A 21,498-nucleotide genomic window follows, 5' to 3' on the forward strand; every position below is an offset into this window, starting at 1 on the left:
TCGTAACCCGAAACACTTTTCCGTTAGCACTGGAAAGCCTATAGCTGCACTTTGCAGCATTTGAATTTCGCGCCGAAATGAATTTCGTAACCCGAAAAATATTTCGTAACCCGAAACAGTTTTTGCCAATCCAACTTTTTCGTATCCCGGAAATTTCGTAACCCGATCATTTCGTATCCCGAGGCACCACTGTAATCTGTTTGGCAGGAGGTTAAAATTCCCACATCTATGACTTTGATACCATTAAATATAGAATACACACACACACACACACTACACAGGTATATCAGTCTGTAAGCATCTTGATTCTCGAGGCTCCAACCTATAGCATTCTAGGATTTGTGGTTCGTTGAGGTACTTAGAATTCTCTACTAAAAGGCTCTTGGCTGTAATTTAGAGGAGGGCACTAGAACTTTCTAATAAAGACTTTTAAATTCTTCACTGAATTACAAACACAAGATTCATTCATCCCAAGCATGGTTCCATGGCAGGGAAAGTGGTATCAAACATGCTGTGACTATGTAGTCAGGGCTGTAGCTATGGGGGTGGGATGGGGCAAAATATAGGCATTGATCCTCCAAAATAAGAATTCTGTATCCTCAAAATGACATTTTCCTTCAGTCCCCAAATTCCTAGCATTGCAGTAGCTTAAACTTTCACTTGAACATCAAGAAATACAATAAAAATTCGCACCGACCCACCCACCCCAAAAAAGAGGCAAGCAAAGATACCTAGGGAATGTGTACATAGCATATAGAAGAGTTCTGGACATGGACAATTTTCAGTATCTTACTTGCTGCAAAGCTAGAAATTTAGAGAAATTTTATTTGGAAGGTGACATGTCCTCAGTTTGCTTCTCCTGTAACTACACCCACCTGTGTAGTAAACATGCACTCACAGCATCTTCCTGTGAGTAGAACAGTTGTTTATCTCATACCTGAGGGATAATCCACATGACTCCATGACACTTTATATTGTTGTTGGGTCATGTACAGTCCCATCTTTTCCTTATACTTTTAATACCTATGTTGAGGTGAGGAAACTTTTCCAGCCAAGAAGCCACACTTCTGTCCAGTAAATCTTCCAGGGGCTGCTGTACCTATGAAAAAAAGCAAGACATCCCCAGGGACTCTTGAAAACAGCCATCTAAAAAGACTCCAGGCACCTTGAAATGGTGGCTGGGGACACCTTTCTATTCTTTGCGTTGCTATGGCCCCAGTCAGAGATGTCTCCATAGTCTTGCTTTTGGAATGGGAAGAAAGCTCCTGGTATTATCAAAATATCAGGGTTGATGGGGGATTTGATTATGATCAGGATCATGATAGGGTTGAAGCTGTCCTAAGCCATGCCAATTCCTCCTTCCCCCTGCCAGCACCAGATATTTGGGAAAGAATAATCAGTAACACAAAGATAAATCTGGTCCAGAAAAGTGGCTTGTAGATATTTAAATGAACAAGAAACAGACTAACCATGTGGCGTACATAATGGCCCTGAATTCTAATGTTGGAGAGGGTTGGGGGAAATAAAACCAATCATTTATATAAAACAGAATATGCTTTCTATATTTTCTTCATTGTCTCAGCATTTTCCATTCATTTTGTACTAACATGAATGAAAACAAGAGAGTTCAGGCAAAGAGGATCAGACCCCAGGATGTCCAATTTAGACTTAAACGTGTTTTTCTTTTTCTTTTACAATGTCATCAGTGAAGGTAATTCACAAACAGCAAACACACTCTTTGCCAAGGGAGGCACCAGCATTAATGCATGAAAGACATGCTCCGCTAGGTAAAAAAAAAATTAAGAAGGAGCATTCAGTAATCTTGCAAGGCAAACAAAAAGGAGGTAAAAAACTAGGGGCTTTGCCTGGTAGCAGAGATAAGTCAAGGGGAGTACAAACAAATGGGAAAAGGTACTGGGTTTGGGGTGCCAGAGTATTGTGCTAAAATTATAAATGCATAAAGATTTAAAAGTACTGTTGTGCGAGGTAACATCATAGTACACTCACATACAGTTAAGAAAGAAAAGAGAGAGTGAGAGAAGCAGATTGTGTTGTATAGATCTGGGCAACACCCTCTCAGTTGTAGCAAAGCAACACACTTCCCTGAGCCTTATGGTGCAATTGGCTCAGAGCAGAATCCATGAATTCACCCTGGAGCTCTGGTCTCTTGCAACCATTTGCAAGCCTGACAGCTGGTCAGAAAATGTTTGGGGTGTTTTGTTGTTGTTGTGCTTTTTTAACCTGATGAAAAAAGTAAACCCTTTTCTCTGTTCTTATTCAAGAAGAAAATTTGTTTTAATCTTTTAGAAACTGTAGGTTTTCTGGTTTCTGGGAGCTCTGAGTCCATGGAAATGATGTGCAAGATAATGGAAACAAAGTGCAGCAACATTTGGTTCAAAAATAGCCAGAATAATAGTTCTGGATTGTCAAATTCTTTAGAATAACGAATACACAGCAGTTGAACAGCAACCATAAATGGGCTTATTTAAGGCCGCAATTTGAAACAAATTAAGATTGCTCAAAATGTTCCAACTAAAGTACTAATGTAAGGAGAAGGTAATGGTGGCGGTAAGTGATTTATTAACAAAGAGCAAATGCAAAGTGGATTTCAGTAGTGATTTACTACAATCTGTTGTTTTCCAGTGGAAAATGTAATGCAAAGATGCCCTAATTGACAGTAACAAACCATTATGATCTGATTGAGGAAACAGTTGCATTTTCTCCACTGATTATATAGATGTAGTGCGAGCACAACAAAATTCTTAGCATCCCCAAAATCAAAGTGAAGTTAGTTGCTACAAATAGCAACCTAACCTTATGTCTCTACTGATCCTCCCAGCATATCTCCACTATCACAACAACAAATTCAACTGTTAAAGCAGGGAGGGGAATGAAGTGGGCTTCTGCACATAGTTGGACTCCAATTCCCAATCTCCTTAGCCATTGGCTATGTTGGCTAGGGCTGCTAGGAATTACAGTCCAACAACATCCAGAGGGCTCTATAAGTGGGGGAATGTCTTGTCCTCCCTCAGAGCTTGGGGAAGACATGCCAGCTGGGGGATTCTAGGAGAGGTAATCCAAAAGGTACCTTTTCCAAGCTTTGTTATAATTCAGGTTGGGCCAAAATGTATACAGTATTAAATGCAGAATGAGGAATTATTAACCGAAAGAAGCAAACTGACATGGCTAAAAGTATCCCAAGCAGGAATGCCCAAGAATACCAGCAGGGATTGTTTTGAATGCACATTTCAAGTGCCTGCCACCATGTAATCCCTGGGAAACCATTTTGGTAGGTGCCCAAAAACTCTGTGCCCATCCAGACTAATTTGCTAACCTTTAAAATTTACACAAAGATTTACACAGAGAGTGTAGTGGTATTGTTACACTCAGTGTTTTGTAACTTTTACAAGTACAGAGAGGAAAAGGAACATTAATTATCATCAGGATTGAGTTCCGTTTGCCCATTTCCTCTTTCCCATAGCAGCTCTCAAGCATGCCCAGACAGGGCCACTCTCATATAGTTTACTGTCATCAAATCAGCTTCAGCTTATAGCAGCCCTAACATCTATGACACCTCTTTTCAGTAGTACTATGTAGGTCCTGCAGACTCAGGGCTGCAGCTTCCTTAATTTAGTCTATCCAGCTGTAATGCAGTTTTCCTTTTTTCCTACTACCTCCCACTTCTTGCTGGTCAATGACCGAATAAATTTTATATATATATACTACCTCCCACTTGACCAAGCATGATTGTCCTCCATGTTTGTTTGTTTGTTTGTTTGTTTCCTGCTCCCAAGGCTGGGACTCAGGGCAGCTTACAACACTAAAAAAACCACCATATAGTTAAAAACACACAAAAATAGTATATTAAAATAGAATTAAATTGCTACAATAATTACAACAAATTTGACACTAAAATCCAATTTAAAAGATTAAAATGCTTAAAATACATTAAAACAATATAACAGCACCCGTTATCTGCCTTAACAACTTTCTGTTTTAAAAGCCTGTCTAAACAAATAGGTCTTAGCTTGCTGGCAGTAGGATAACAAAGAAGGGGCCATCCTGGCCTCTTTGGGCAGGGAGTTCCATAGTCTATGGGCAGCCATGCAAAAGGCCCTCTCTCGTGTCCCCACCAACTGTACTTGTGATGGTGGTGGGATGGAGAGAAGGGCCTCTCCTGAGGATCTCAGAGCACCGGCTGGCTCATATATGTCATCATCTCATGATACGGCCAAAGTATGACAGCACCAGTTTGGTAATTTTTGCTACTACAGAGAATTCAGGCTTGACTTGTTGTACGACCCATTTCTTGATCATTTTGGCAGTCCATTGTATCCATAGATACAGCACAACTCTCCTGCAGAAGCACATTTCAAATGAGTTGATTCTCTTCCTGTCAGCTTTATTCACTATTCAGCTTTCGTAACCATGTATAGAAACTGGAAATATGATAGCATGGATGATCCTGACTTTGGAATTCAATTATATATCTTTGCACTTGGCCCACATAATGTATTCAGAGAGATATACAGGAGGATCATGTCATGTTGGCATTGCAGAATTGTTTTCATGGTTATGGACATGCTGTGAAGAGCCATGGGGTGGCACTGGCAGCAGGAAGAGACATCATTATCTCAAATCACCTGTTGCTTATAATGCAAAAGAAAAAGAAATTCAACAGGATTATGAAGATAGTGCTGGCAAAACATTTCAGTCCTCAAGGACACCTCTGGATTGACCTCACAATGGCTATTGTGGAGGATCAGACACTCTTCCAAAGTTGATACAATATCTTAATATAGCTTCAGTCAGATGAACTAGAGTCTCTTTCTTTCTTTAAAATCTGATAAACTACAGGGGAGGGAAGGTGAGAAACAGTCTTTCAGCAGAGGGCAAGGGATAAAAGGATACCCGGAAAAATGTATAGTGATGCATATATTGCAGCATGAGAAAAACGTGTGTTACCATGTATTTTCTGCTTATTATAGGAACATGCACACTATCCTGGGCACAACATAGCATGAACACAACATTGGGTAATATGGTGTTTCGATGTATGTTGTGCTTTTTCATGTGAACTAGGTGAAATATGCAGTGCACAGTTAATAAATGAGGGAGGAGACCTTAGAATGGCCAGCAGAACACGTGTTATCTCCTTTGATGGGAGCCACATAGAGAAGACTTCAGTTGGTCTATATGTAATTGGTTGTTCTAAAGTTGAGACTCTTATTATTTCAAGTATTGTGGATGCTGCAGAGGGCTGGATATAGCCTACAAGAGGCCGCAGAAGTTAGAACAAAGCAATATGGGGTTAGAAGGCTTAAGAGGACAAAGGGGAAAGAAAGAGGCTGAAGTTCAAAAGTGCAGGATGCAATTAATATTTTCTTAAGCCACTCACACATGCATGCCAGAGAGTAACTAGGTGGGGGAGTTTTGCTGCATGGAGAAAGGTTGTTGTTGTTGCTGCTGCTGCTGCTGCTGCTGCTGTTGTGTGCCTTCAAGTAATTTCCAACTTATGACAGACCTAAGATGAATCTATCATGGGGTTTTTTTTAGCAAGATTTGTTCTGAGGAGGTTTGCCATTCCCTTCCCCTCAGGCTGAGAGTATATGACTTCCTCAAGGTCACCCAGGGTGTTTCGTGGCCACATTGGCTACACTGGCTCTGTGCAAAGAAAGTCCTCTCCAGAAATTAGGTTTCTAGTGCAAGAGATTACATTTACTTAGCCTGATTAGGCTTTCCCAAAGAAGTCCTTGGGATGCTAAAATCTCAGCTACAACAGTAGAAAGAGGAGATCTTGGAAACAATATCTGATGCAGTCAAGCTAAAAAAAAAAAAAAGATCCTCTGGACCAAAACCAGGAATTTAAGAGAGAATAAACTAAGGATATTACCCAGGAAACTCCTGGATCAGAGTGAGGGTCCTCAGAGAGTGATCTGAAGTACACCTAAAGCTTCAACTAAAAGGGTGATAAGCAAAGCCTATGCAGTGTTTTCAGCAATATTTCAGCAAGAAGCTTTTCACAAATCAGAAAAATCAGTCAAATATGGAAACAAACCACTACTGAAAAATAAATTGTCTTGAAATATTAGCTCTGTTTTATACAGAATTTGATTGGTAAAAACATACTCCTCTTTGTTTAAGCATGTCCTCTAAAACAAAACAAAGCCAAAATCCATGCAAACTATTTCATTGTCTTGAGAAGACATTAAAGGGTATTTGGCTTGACAATCACCCATATGAGTTGGTCTCGTGTCACTATAGCTTTCAGGTAGATGCATCATGTGCAGCAGGATACAAATCTCTTTACCTGAGGATATTAATTTATGTTCAAACAATTAACTAGTATTTCTTGCACCTACATTGCATAGTGGTAGGTATTGTAGCTACTGTTCACATTTTCTTCCAGCCTGGGAGCTGATTCCAGGGTTTGGCTAGAGAGGCCTTCTGTTTCGACCAGTGCTAACCCCTCTCCTATATTGCCCCAGATAGACTGATTTAACTGGCACTTACTTGTAGCTTGTAGCTTCTGTGTCAATAGGACATTGAATCTAGCCTAGGTTTTAGTACAATTTTTAAAAAACATATCCAAAACAGCTTCAGTGCCTTTAAAATTTAGACTGAAATCTGGATTGGATTTACTGTCCCGCTGATATGGAAGCCACCAGCTGCCACTTCCATAAGAAAGATCATATGCACACATATCTTGGCTCCAGTCTTTTACCAATACAGGCAGTTCAAGAACAATTTCCCTTCTCCACTCCACATTGACCTCCCAGTTGCTCTTCTACCTACAGAGTTCCAAACAATGGTTTCCTTGCAAACATGTTAGAGAAGTCTAGGGAAAGAACACAGGGAGCTGCTTTATCAGAAGTCAGGCCATTGGCCCTTAGACCTGAGTAAAAATTTACATCTGGGCTGGGCTGACACTGAGAGGTTTTCTGCCTCTTTTTTACTGCATCATTCCTCAGCAAGTGGCAATCTCCCACTCTTGAATAAAAGGCGGGGGGGGGGGGGCTAAAACAGATGTTGTTGTGTGCCTTCAAGTCATTTCTAACCTATAGCAAACCTGTCACAGAGTTTTCTTGACAGGTTTCTTCATTCAAGGTTTGCTCTTACCATTCTCTGAGGCTGAGAGACTGTCACTTGTCCAGGTTCACCCAGTGAGTTTCCATGGATTTGAACCCTGGTTTCCAGGGTTGTAGTCCCATACTGAAACTACCATACCACCCTGGCTCACTAAAATAGACTAGGAGTTCTGAAATAGCCTTTAAATGTCCAATTGCACCCCTGGAGGTGTCTGGTGTACAATTCACCCATTTTTAGAGCAAAAAAAAGTATGCAGCATGCGGGTATAATGTACAATGGAAGGCATCTAGAAGACAGAGGAGCTGTATGCAACTAACAGATGATACAAGGTCATGCACTAAGGGGAGTAGGTTTCCAAAATTTCAGATAGAAGTCCTTTCCCCCATTCTAGTAAATGGTCCCAAGGTTTCCACTTTTGAAACTTACTTTTAAAAAAATGATTTGCTCTTATCAGTCACAGTGGTGCATTAAAGTAATGCTTTGCCTTCACTAATTGCAACACTTGGGGGCAAGTAACATGTTGCTTTACCTGTTGCTTTTTTTCCTTTTAGCCTTACGATTCATGACTAAATGTTAAAATGTCTCTAATAATGTCTTTAAAAATCTTTAGAGAAAATATTTTAAAACTTTTAAAAAGTAACAAGAGCTCATGCTGCCAATTTCTTTCTTTCACTTAATCTCAAAGGTGCTACAAGATATCTCTAAGAGCATGTTACATTAATAAAAAGTGACTTTAGTTCCCAATAGTTACATCTTTTTTAAATGTAAGTTTGATGCATTATATTTACCCCAAAAAAGCACAACCCCCATGCTATAGCTTAAGACCCCCACGCTAGTTAAGGGTTATATTTAATTTTTCTGAATCCCCATAATTGCACACATTTTCTACTGACCCTCTAAGAGAGTCAATCTAGTTAGAATCTAACTGTTAGATAGCGTGGACTTCCAGAAAGAATCCAGAGACATCTTCTTCTTGCTATAAAACACCTAAGGTACTGGGAACTGTTCCATTCTAGCTGAGACCACCCGACTTTCATACCTGATGGGATTTTGGTTTTTTTGTTTTGTTTTGTTTTGTTTTTGGATGAACGTAACATTCATTATGCACTTATAAATATTAGTTTGTAAGAAAAGGAAACAAGGACCAAAGTAGATGTCATATAAGTTACTAGACTCCACACAAGCATGTGCATAACCATATAACTCTTCTGATACATTTTTCTGTTGTTCTTGCTTTGAATTTGGACATACAACTGATGCCAGTATCTAGATAAACCATGATTCCAGTATAATACAACAGCCCTGGCCACCTATCTATAGCAGAAGCTTCTCAGATCCCTTCTGTGCTCCTTTATACAATCAAAACAGTAAATGCAGTTCAGCATCTCTTGCACTGATATTATCACTGCAGCATCTTGCACTGTCTGAAGGATACTCTGCAACACTTTAATAGATAGGTATGGATCAAGGTAGAATTGAACAACATAGCCATGTTAGTCTTGAAAATCAGTATGCAAAAGGATTTTTAGCACCTTTGAGGCTAACTGAGAGAAAGATGTTGGTAGCTTTAGGTTTTATAGACTTTCATAGACTTCAGTCTACTTCCTCAGATGCATCTAAGAAAGTAGGATGAAATCTGTGAAAGCCAATGCTACCAACAAGTAGTGTCATTGGGGAGCTCTGGGGTGCAGGCCACATCAGGTGACAGCCCAGAAGGGGGTGATACCCAGTCAGCCCCCTGCACCAGCCTCCCTGTGCCATCCATGTGTGCCATTCCATCCGCACATGCACTTGTCCCCATGTCCCTACATGGACTGCTCTGGTCTGCACATGCATGCACCACTCCACACACCCCATATATACTACTCTGGTCCATGCCTGCAGGGAGCTTTGGTCTGTATGTGTGCAGACCACACACACGCTGCTCTGGCCCTGCTCCAGCCGCTGCATGTGAGTGCTGCTCTGGCCCTCTCACATGCACATTGCTACATCCTCATGCATGTGCTGCTCCATTGCGCACATGCACACTCTGTCTTATGTACCCCCTGCTCCAGGGAATCCCACCAGAAGTCCTGCCCCAGAAATCCTACCCCCCCCCCCAGAAGGCCTGTCCCCCTACACCGAGTGACACCCAATGCAGGAACACCACTGCTACCAACTTCTTTCTTTCTCTTAGTTAGTTTCAAGTGCTATAAGATCTTTTTCAATATGGATCAAGTTGTGTAGGTACAATAGGAATTGCCTGTTTTGGATACACCCAATTAATGTACCAGCAACAACATTTCATGTTGAAATACCATCCAGTTCATTCTATTAGTACCATGTAAGTGACATCATGCTCAGTTCTTTTTCTTTCCTCATGCTCTAATACATCTGAACAATAAATGTGCTAGTAGAATGAGTTTTTTAGGTGCTGCACAATATTGGTTTCAGATTGTGCCCAGTTTTACTGGTACATAAAGACTTAGTTTGGAACTAAATCTGACCCAAGAGCAATACTTGAATTATGCCGAAAGCACTTTTAAAAAAATTAATTAAGTCTCAGGATAAAAATGAGCAAGCCTTCTAAGTACTTAGACCATGCTTCATTAAATTTACTCAAGAAAGAGCATTTAATAATTAAAAGGGCTCTTGAATGTTTACATAAATCCTCCTTGTGATGTGGTATTGCTGTCCACTCAAGGCGAAAACTGGTTTACAGCAGTTCCTTAAAGTCAAGCTCCCATAGAGCAGGAATGACAAACCATATTCCTAGCTCTGTACAACTGATCAAGCTTTATTAAGGAGCTCAGCACACCAATGGGAATTGACCAGATGAGCATATTAGGTCTCTTATAAGATTAGGGACTGTAACACAGTTGTCTGATGTCCCCCTTCACCCCTATATATGCAGCTTATGGAGGAATAGAAAAAAGGAAAGTCATCCTTGTCCTTATAACAACAATAAAGCAATCTGCTTTCCTGCCAAAATCAACATACAATTTTCATCAGGGGATGAATTGTAAGAAGGAGGAAAATTCATGTACGTTCTAAATCACCAGATTTCAGAAACAAAGCTACAAATCTACAATAGCGCTTAACAATAATTTAAGACTCCTGGAGATTTGGTTACAAATTTTTGGTTATTTCTTAATAGTAAGCCAGTGGTGCCAGTGAACAGTTAGAGAAGATCCCATAAGTTTCATATTAACTGAACGAAAAGGGTAGTTAAATAAATGGACCAAAAGAGAATAAATTCATTTGAGATGTGGTGCTAGAGAAAAGTGCTGAGGATACTGTTGACAGCAAAAAGAACAAATAAATAACCAATTGTTTGTCCTTGCCCACCAAGCAAAAATGGGTAAGTATGTTACTTTGAAATAGGTTTCCAGTTCAGGTTTGGAGACAAAGCACAAAATATTATTTGCAGATTCAAACATAACAGTAAATTATGATTTGCCTGAATATAAAAGTGAGAAAGGAGGTTGGAACATGCAAGAAGGGAATAGAGATGAAGGGCAATACATGTAAACCCAAGGCTGGCCAGACCACAGTTTAGCATTACATTTGATCCAACTCAGTGTGACAATATTTTTACTCCAAACACTGGCATTTCAAATGAGCCTAAGTCATTCACTAAAAACTAGCAGGAATTGCTTGATAAGAAGCTTAGTAACTGTTAGACCTGTATTGGCAAACCTATGGCACGCATGCTGGTTCTGGCATGTGGCCTGGTCCGCCAGGGCATGGCAGGCACAAATGGAAGGGAAGGGGCACAGGTGCATCTGTTTGCCCCAGCTCCTTGTCTTGGCCCAGTTTGCCCTAGTACAACAAGGCCGCAAGGAGCCAGCTGGCAGCACAGACATTCCAGCCGGACATCCCTCCCCTACCACCTGGAAATCCTAGCCTTTGCAATTGGGGTTCTGTAGTTTGTTGTTGTGTGCCTTCAAGTTATTTCCAAGAGCCAATATGTTTGAATCCCTGCTCAGCCATGGAAATCCATTTGGGCAAGACACACTCTCTCACTCTCAGAGAAAGGCAATGGCAAGCCTCCTAGAACAAATGCTGTCAAGAAAGTGCCATGACAGGGTTTCCATAAGTCGGGAATAACTTGAAGGTATAGAACAGTGCAATTTGATGCTTACTAGCGAAGCTCTAATTCAGGGGTAGGCAACCTGCGGCCCGCGGGCCGGATGCGGCCCGGCAAGGCCTTGGGACCGGCCCCCGGCCTGGTCCTGCCACCGACTGCCGCTGGGGCCTTTGGGGGGCAATTGTCTATAGAAGCCTCAGAAACATGCATTTATATTAACATTTTTTTAAAAATCAGCAATTTTTTTCGCGTGTCCTCCTTTTTTTAAAAAAAAGTGTCTTCCATTTGAAAATTTTGTCCTACATTTGTCCTGGTTTATTTATATATTTATTTTTTAAAAAAATTATTTAATTATTTATTTTTTGGCTTCGGCCCCCCAGTTGTCTGAGGGACAGCAACCCGGCCCCCGGCTCAAAAAGGTTGCCTACCCCTGCTCTAATTTGACATTTCACATGTAATTAAATATCAGAGCTACAAAGAGCTACTTTGTTGGACTACAACTCCTAAAATACAGTGTCCATTTTAGCTGGATATTCTAGACCTTGTGCTCCAAAAAAAAGAATACTTCCACACTTTGTGAAAGACCACCCTATGCAGAATGTTCACCTAGGTTTGTCTGCAATTTTCTATCTGTTGGAGCACTAGAATAGAAAAAAAGGCTCTTCAGAAGAATAAATGTAGAAAGAGATCCTTAGAGAGTTAAAGACAATAACTATTGGAACTTTTGGCTGTGACTCCAGTTCTCCAGTCAGCGAGACTTGCTCTTAATGCTCACAAAAAGGAATCTAGCGGCATGTCAGAAGGTCATTTTTGCTTCTATAAAAGCATTTTATATCATTGGATGCTTGGGCTAAAAAGGGAAACAGGCTCCTATTTAGGACATGAAAAGCACTCTGTAAATAGAGCAAAATAGGATGTGATGCCTGGTGATTAATAAGCACTTATTTGTTATTCAGCTAGTCAGCTAAAAGCACTGATAACATGTGCAATTTACTGACTAAACTGCAGACCACTTGAAACTATTACTGCTGTGACTTCAGATCCCTGTTTACTGTAACTGAGATACTCACACAGGACGGCAAAGAAACAAAGATGGAATGTCTTCTATCCCTTGCACCTGACACACACAACCTGACATTTCTCTTTTCAGTAGTCATTCAAATTCTAGACAATTTGTCATTACAGTGATCCTAAATAGGATGAAAGATCTGAGGATTCAATTATTCTGATAATATTATTGTCACAAACAGTGGTGAGACAATATTTCCAATGTCTAATACTAGCCTTCCCCAACTAATATTGTCCAGATGGGCTTTTGAAAACAGATGTAGCTTCAAGCCATGTTATTAATAGAGCATGTGGATGAGCCTCAAGTGAGAGACTGGCAAGGGCTCAGGTTCTGCATACATGGGAACCTAGAAGAGAATATAGTTGAGCAGTAATATACATTCACTGTATGTAAAACTGCTATAGCTCAGTGTTAACATTTTTGTGGGAGCTTTTTATTTTAGTAGCCAGCAGTGAGCTGTCACAGTCCCAATCTAATAAAATCATCAGAGATGACTGCTAAGCCTTAACTGTGACAATAATTTCTGACCACAGTGAAAAATGTACAATCTGAACTGAAAAATCAAACTAAGCTGCCCAGCTAGTCCATAAATAATTTCATGTGACCTTCCTGTCTTATTTTGTGTGTGTTTGTTTTTCTCTCATGCTCCAGGATGGTTCCAAGAAAAGTGATGGCAACACTTCTACTCCTGTACCTGGTAGCCATGCTGGCTAAACAAAGCGAGGGCTACATAGCCTTTTATGGCCGGGAACATTTCAGAAAAATGGAGGTCAGCCTATGAATAAACAGTGTACCAATGGCCAAGAAGATCCATAGTTTACAATAGCACAAACATTGTATCCAATAACTTCCAAGCTCAATTCCTGGTATCCTTAGATAGGGCTGGGGGGGCACCTCTTATCTGAACCCCCCCCCACACACACACACACACAAAGCTGCTGCCAGCCATTATAGTCAATACTAGGCTAAATGAACCGGATGTCTGACTCAATTCCTATTTGACTCAGACATCTGAGCCAGCTTCCTATTTGACAAGATTAGAAAGAGTGTAGGGAAGTTTTCTTTCCTAATAGTGAAAACTGTCCCATTTCTTGAGGCTGTCATACTTTGGCCACATCATAAGATGGCATAGCACATTAGAAAATACAATGGTTCTGGGGAAGGTAGAAGGCAGTAGAGGAGATGGTTTAGTGGTTTGCGTGTTGCACTACAACTCTGGAGATTAGGGTTCAAATCCCCACGCCACATTCTCTCAGCTTCAAAGAAGGGCAGATGCAAACCCCCTTTAAACAAATTTGCCAAAAAAACCCAGTGATAGGTTTGCCTTAGGATAGGCTTGCCAACTCCAAGCAGAGAATTGTGTTGTGCAACTAGTTTCACCTTGTGTTGTGTGCCTTCAAGTTGTTTTCAACTTATGGCAATCCTAAGACAAACCTATCATTGAGTTTTGTTTGATTTGGTCAGAGGGGATTTGCATTCACCCTCTTCTGAAGCTGAAAGAACATGACTTCTGCAAGAACTATAGATCCCTGTCAGGGTTTGGAATTCCATGACCAATTAGGGATTCAAACCCTGATATCCAGAGTCATCGTCCAATGCTCAAACCACTACACCATGCTGGCTCTCAGTCCTACCTTACCATGCAATTCTCAAAATCTGAATAACAACTGGAGGGGAATCACATGCCACTTGACCCGTACTTTTGCTCCTTCAAAAGTTTTGGACAGCTCCCCTAAGCACTTATCATTGGTCATGCTGAATGGCCAGGTTTCCAGGAGATGAAGTCATGAACACCTGATGTTTCCCTACCCCTGCAATACGTCTACTATTAGGTCAACAAGTTTTTGGTGTCATTCCCATACAGGTTGTCAAGACAACTGTGGATGCATCTGAACTGCAGAAATAGTCCAGATTGATAGTGTTTTAACTACCATGGCTCAATACTATGGAATCCTGGGATTTGTAGTTTGTTGTAGCGCTGGAGCTTTTTGACAGAAAAGGCTAAATATTTTACTGAATTACAAATCCAAGAATTTGCACCATGGCAATTAAAGCACTGTCAAACTGCATTATTTCTGCAGGGCAGATGCTGCCTTAGAATGGCCTGACAACCAGTCATTCCAACTATTTGACAACGTTTGTGCTTTTTTAAAGTCCATGATAATGGCATGACTAAAATAAATCCCATTGGAGTAATTTGTTTTACTGGTGGCACTGTTCCTTCTCCAGATTAGGAAATTAATTTTCTTCTCTAACAAACGTGAAGTCAATCCAGATTTTGTTATACCATGCCATAAAGAAATTGAAAATATGGTTTAAAGAGGGTGGCAATCAGTACCCAATTCCAACAGCTCTATATGTCATTTATTTGAGGTAAAACAATGGGTTAGGAAGAACCATAGAATCTGGGGCACTGGAATATTTAACACAATATCAAAGCTTAAATGAAACCTTATGTTTCCTGACACATGGGCTTAGTCTGAAAATGAAACAGAGCTATGATTGCAGTCTTATGCACTGGGATATCAGTTCCAATAAAGTCAGTGAACCTATTTACGAATAAACATGCATAGGATTTGGCTGAAAGGGGGGCTTTTAACTGGATTTGTTGAAGGACATGTTGTGGCCAGCTGGCTTTGCCTATCACCTTTGTGTTATTATTTGAAATGGAAATTTACCATTCTTGTACTTATAACCAGCCTGAAAGTGGCATTTTCAGTCAGACTCTGGAAAGGTTTCTTTTTGGACTATAATTCCATAAAACCAATGGCTAGCTGGGGAGTTACTGGAGTTGTAGTCCAAAAAATAACTTTTCCAATCTCTGATTTCATTATCTTGTCTTTTATGACCCTAGGAGAGTGAGAAGAACCAAGCACAGAAGAAATCCCTGAGTCTGCAGCAGCGATCAGACATACAAGATTTTCCTGAACATTCAGAAGATGAAGGGCAAGTCATCAAGGTAATTTGTATTCTGTATTCTGTAAACAAGATACACAGAACACATTGAACATGAGTTAGCAGTGTGATGCAGCAGCTAAAAAGGCCAATGCTATTTTAGGCTGCATCAATAGAAGTATAGTGTTTAGAACAAAGGAAGTAATGGTGCCACTCTATTCTGCCTTGGTCAGGCTACACCTGGAATATTGTGTCCAGTTCTGGGCACCACAATTCAAAAAGGATGTTAAAAAATTGGAGCGTGTCCATAGGAGGGCCACCAAAGGGCCTGGAAACCATGCCTTATGAGCAAAGACTTAGGGTCCTGGGTATGTTTAGCCTGGAAAAGAGATGATTAAGAAGTAACATGATAGCCCTGTTTAAGTATTCAAAGGGGTGTCACTCTGAGGGTGGAGCAAGCTTGTTTTCTGCTGCTCCAGAGACTAGAACATGGAACAATGAGTGTAAGCTACAGGAAAAGAGATTCCACCTAAACATTAGGAGGAACTTTCTGACAGTAAGAGTTGTTCAACAGTGGAACACACTCCCTTGGAGTGTGGTGCAGTCTCCTTCTTTGGAAGTCTTTAAGCAGAAGCTGGATGGCCATCTGTCAGGGATGCTTTGATTGTGAGTTCCTGCATGGCAGGGAGTTGGACTAGATGACCCTTGAGGTATCTTCCAACTCTATGATTCTATGAATCTATGACAGTTCTTCTAACACAACAATCAAAGCATCAGAATAAGCTGTACCGTTAGTTACTAATGAAAGGTGAACATTACTTGAATTTTCTTTCCACTAAGTCTTCACTTACATCTTTACAACTTCTGTGGGAAGAAAAAAAATATGTGGTGAAAGATTAGGAGAGAATCCACTAGTAGCTGATGACTTCCATGCCAATGAGATAGTGAATCCATTCTGGGTTTTAGACTGGATTTTAAAGATATTCAAGGTGCTGAATCGTGTCTGAGATAGGCGTGGCACCTCGGGCTGTAACCGCACTGCAGAAATAATCCAGGTTGACACAACTTTAATTGCCAGGACCTGTATCCTAAAAGTAATTTTTCCAAGCTCTCACTGAAAGGGATATCCCACTTGTATCAATTGGAACACTATACTGGCTAACCTAAGAATTATGCAGTTATACACGTTCTGATAGCTGTTCCATGTAGCTACAATGGTAATGAATAAAAACTTAAAACTCACCACCATAGTTATTAATTGTACCATTCACTTCAGGTCAATAACTTAGCCATCTCTCATTTGCTCCATAGTTTGCATTCATGCAAAATGTGAAGCTTTCAATAATACCGACAAATTTTGCATAGTAGACCTTTATCACCAAGTTGAAAAAGTAAGAGTGTCTTTGGTTCCATTTCCATTTATATCCACTACAAACCCCACCACATCTATTCATTTTTCTTATTTTCAGCATTAGTGTTCTGATAAACAAGGTTGCTGTCCTTTCTGTTCACTATTCTCTAGGCAGCTATGCAGCTGTGGAAATTTTGTTGAATTACACAAAATCCCCTCTCATATCAGGAGAGACTCCATCCATCTCCTTTTCAAAAGTCTCCTCCTCAAAATCACTGTACCATTACCAGCATTGCTTCTTCAAACACATCTATCCAGTTTCATTGCCTGTCAGAAATGTTCACAAATCATAAAACTGTGACCAAACATAGGATCCCTCTTGTTTGCATTCAAAACTCTTAGCTACATGGAAAATGTATTTTAAAAAGAAATCTCTCCACAGCCATTGGGATGAAATACTTGTTTGTGTGAACTCTCTCATTCTGTGTGAACAATCTCATTCAAGATTCTTGAATCCATTACAATCCAGTATAAATTTCCACTGATTTCAGTTATCATATATATGTGTCATGTACTGGACTGTAGCCCCAAGCTTTTAGAAAGCTGATAAATTGTTGAGTCTCACAAGATCAGAAGCAACCATCACTGACTTCTGCAACTGCCCTTTCAAAAAGAAACTTAACCCTGCTCCACAGGTCACACCATCGAATGTAAAATACTGAATTAGGAAATCCCTTGTAGCAATAACAAATGATCCAGGGCTAATGATTCCTTGCCCTTCAGTGTGTGTGATGCAGAATGTGGTTGTAATGTGGGTTTTCCTCGCTTGTTAACCCTGCTTTCATTTACAGCTGACTGCTCCTGTAGAAATTGGGATACATATGAACTCCAGGCAGATAGAAAAATACGAAGATGTCCTGAAGGAACTCCTTACGGAGATATTACTACACATTCAGAACGGTACTGTGTGGATCTCAAAATTTGCCTCTCCCCTTCCTTGGAAATCCCCTCTGTGCCAAGATTCCAGGAAGGGCTTTTATTTCATGTTAACTCACTTTTTAAAAAGCTCCTTGACAAAAAGCATTAATCTTTTTCCTATCAACACCAGTCACAGCCAAGATAAAGGGGTACCCCAACTCATTTTTAATTTGCACAGGGTTTTTCAGATTCATATTTAGTTCTTCGCTGCTTGTGGACCACATACTGGGTCATGCTGCATGGGGTATTCTAGGAGGTGCAGTTTATAAAGCAGCTTTTCTAAGCTTTGACTCCAGCATATAAAGGAGAGGACAGATGCCTTGCTGTAGAAAATGTGACCCTGCCTCAGGAAACACATCAATATTTATTAAAATAGGGCTAGACAAGTGCACCCTACTATGGGAAAAGGAGATTAACTTACTTCCTCTCCAAAAGAGAAGAGAAATTAGTAATGCTGCCGGAAGAAAGGGGAGCAAGTCAAACTGATTATACATTTCCACCAAACAACCCTCAGTTCCACACCTTTCTGAAGGAATAATTACATATCTCCAGAAATAACAGAACATGTGAAAACATTTTGGAATTTGTATTCTCATAAAAGCAAGGTAGTCCATAGATGTGCAAGACTAATTCAGTCTGGAGAAAGGCAATTGCACGATGTCTGTTTTCATCAGCTGTTGAGCTGTTTTAATGTACTGCACTGCTAAGGCAATTCTAAGGTTTTGCTGAAGTCATAAGAAGACTTAACAGGATTACAATAAATAATGAATTGAGGCATTCTACTTCAAATTGGATAATTCAATACTCTTGATATGAGCTGCTCTTCATTCTCTTTGAAACTGAAATCAGATTTGGAAATGAATCAAATTATAGGCTTGTAAACAGATAATACTGTTGATAACTCTTTCAGGCTGCTTATCTTTCAGCCTTGAAATCAAAGTGCATTTATGTACATTGAGTTGGACATGAACATGGAACTCCACCTCACTTGGACTACTGGAGTTCAAGTTATGTAAAAACAAGAAGGAGGAAGTAAAACATGATTGTACTGAATACGTAAAGTCCTCAGACTATGCTGCAGCAAAATGTTCAGGTTATTTCTGCTTGGATAACTGGAGGTAGATACTCAAAGCTACACGCTTTCAATAAATGAAATCTAACATGTACTATACTGTAATCAGACATGGCAATAGCTTAATGAAGTAGTATTATAATCCATCAAACACTACTACGTGAAGGATGCTTCTTACAACAATATGAAAGTGTTGATCTGACATCAGAATTGCTATAATAATCTGCTTGATTTCAAGCATTGTTTTGTTGTTGAAACTACCTTGGTCTTCTTTCATGTGACAAAGTAGGAAGAGCAGTATTGTTTCACAAACTTACATTTTTGTTGTTTCATCTCTTTGTAGTTAATTCATATTCTAAGAATTAGAAGATTTGAATGGAAGACTTCCTGCACATTTGTGAGACTCCACACAGTAGAAATACTGTCTGTAAGCTGCTGTAATGCGGTGGGGGAAATATACTTATGCTAGCTAATAAAACATGTGACTCAAATATATGATTGGTTTGTTCAAAGCTCATTTGAAGGAATATGGAATGCAATCATAAAAGAAAGATGTCACGGCAAATCATTCTACGATTGTAAATTAGATTAAAATTCCATCTGACATTTTTCATGTATTTTTGAATACTTCTTTCCATCCCTAGTGAGATCAGAAGCACCATTCTGAAGATTTTTATATTAGTTATAGCCGGCGTATAGCCAGCTATATAGCCAGCTATATTCAGAACTTGGGCAAGTAACTTTGCCAAGCTGTCAATATATTGCCACAACTCTGTGCATCAGAAATATAACAGCAATCTGTGGAGGGGAGGAACTGCTAGTAGCATAGGAGGACACTACTCTGCTTGTCTCACATTGGATGCCAATATATATGTGCAGAGATGCAACCAATTTTACGGCCCTATTAACTGAGGGATTCTGGGAATTGTAGGAGTTCTGCAGCATGTGAGCCATATAACAAACAAGTTCAAGGACTTTAACCATGCCTGTTCATTCTTTTCTTGTGGGTTAGTGGTTTACCATATTAGAAACTCATGCTTATATCTGTAATGTAAACAAGACAAAAATGTGAAATCCACTTCAATTTCGCATTAATTGCTAACCACTTAAATGCCTGACATTTGATGAAGAGCTGTCACTTTCTAGGTGACAAAACTCTTAGCAGCAACAAGGTCTGAAGCAGGGGGCGAAGCTCTATGACAAGTGATATGTGTGACACAGATTCAATTCCAATCCAATTTTGCACTTCCAAGTTAATGTGAATTCTTCTGTCACTCTGAATCATTGAGAGAGTAAGAACATTGCTGCCAAAACAGAACACATTCAGTTCTTATAACTGCTTTATTCTTTGGTATTAATATCAGTCTCAGTAATACCTAGTATCTAATTGATACTTACAGTCACCTATGGTGGGTATATTTTCCATACTCATCAAAATACCACTCAGTTCCTCTTGAATATCTTTCCATTTTTATAATGAATACAGGTAGAGATAACATACTGTACATCAAATGAAACGATGTCTCTGCAAGGTTGGAGCCAACTCAGGATAATTCCAGTAGCTGTGAAATGTGTGTTTTATTCAACCAATACAGCATCATTCATGATGTCTGAGATTATCAGCATTCTCCGTTCCCCCTGTGAGTTGTCATGCAGCATGCAGACATCCTTCTTCAAGGGGAGGAACAGATGGGCAGGAAAGGTGGCTTGATCTTGCTTGGCTGTCCCTTTGATCGGCCACACATTTGCACATGTGATGCTCCACTGGCACATGGGATCGCTGCAACAATGTGTGAGTGATACATTGGCAAAGCACAATCATGGAGCCCCCTCCCATGCCCCCCTGCTGGACTGTCTGTGTGTATTGTAATTACATCCATTAGAGTTGTTGAGCTTTCATTTCTTTACTTTGCTGCAGCCCTGCACTTGTGTCAGGGTTGTTATATGAAGGCATGAAGATGCACATTTTCCACCTTGAGTTGGACTATTTTTTTTCTCCGGTATTTAGCCCTGGAGTGCAGCTTTGGTCTGGTTTCCAGCCACTTTCAAGGAGTGCATCATCTAAATGTCCCACCTTCAAAGCAGCTTGAAATCATTTTATTTGGCCCATCTGCTTCATCCCAAAGATAATATCTTTTGATGTGGCAAGGATATAAAATTTCCCTAGTGTTCAAAATGTGGGAACATGAAATTCACTCACACATGCATCTCTCTCTTGAGTTTCCAGTAAAAATATAAATATTGACTCAACTGTAGTTGCATGTGTTACACAGGCAGGCTGCCCAAAAACCTACTAGGTCCCAGACAGCTCTGACCACTTTTCTCCAATGCTGTGTGTAAGGAAATCTATAGCTGGTTCAGCATTGTTATTAGCATTAATCTCATCACCCTCCATAATCCTGATTCCACCAAGATAGCTGTTTGTCTGCTGCTAATCAAAGAGGGAAACTATGATCTTGATCAAGATCACTAGAAGATGACATCTCCCTATACAGAATCTCCTTGTTGAGATCTCCTTATGCAGAAATGAGGAAAATAGTAAGATTTATGAGGATTGAGAGGGAGGGGGCCTGTACTCAAGCGGCAACTGGCAGGCTATTCATCCTTATCCTCACTGACATAAGCAATAAAAGACACAAAACTGGCAAGGGTTCTCTGCTGAATGGTTTGAATCGGATTTAACAGAACCGGTGTATTTTAAATCGTTGTAAATAGCAAGTGAGAACCACCCCACAGTCTTACTTACAAGTAAAGAACTTTTAGAAAAAGATCTTGGCCACAGGAAAAGCCATTGCTAGATAATACAGCAATGGACTATATGCTGTAAGAAACTTCAATTTTAACACTATTCCCAGATAATATGAATGCAGAAAATCATCCTGTTAATAAAGATAAAGGACTCTAGTATGGAAACAACCTGGATTGTTGCATGAACAACATTCATAAAGCATTCAGTAAACTGTAATGAAAAACTC

General features: G+C 40.0%; 1 protein-coding gene across 1 annotated transcript in view; it reads left to right on the top strand.

The window, feature by feature from the left end:
* The window catches only part of MLN (motilin), a 28,649-nt gene extending 9,648 nt beyond the window's left edge, over nt 1-19,001 (top strand). Inside the window, exons 3-6 of the mRNA XM_042463996.1 lie at nt 12,879-12,996; nt 15,082-15,186; nt 17,325-17,433; nt 18,867-19,001. Coding sequence (XP_042319930.1) covers nt 12,880-12,996; nt 15,082-15,186; nt 17,325-17,433; nt 18,867-18,889 — 354 coding nt within the window. The 5' untranslated portion in view covers nt 12,879 and the 3' untranslated portion in view covers nt 18,890-19,001. The remainder of the gene's footprint in view (nt 1-12,878; nt 12,997-15,081; nt 15,187-17,324; nt 17,434-18,866) is intronic.
* The last annotated feature ends 2,497 nt before the right edge of the window (nt 19,002-21,498 follow it).

The sequence above is a fragment of the Sceloporus undulatus genome, chromosome 4 (assembly GCF_019175285.1).
Source record: "Sceloporus undulatus isolate JIND9_A2432 ecotype Alabama chromosome 4, SceUnd_v1.1, whole genome shotgun sequence".
Lineage (NCBI taxonomy): Eukaryota > Metazoa > Chordata > Lepidosauria > Squamata > Phrynosomatidae > Sceloporus > Sceloporus undulatus.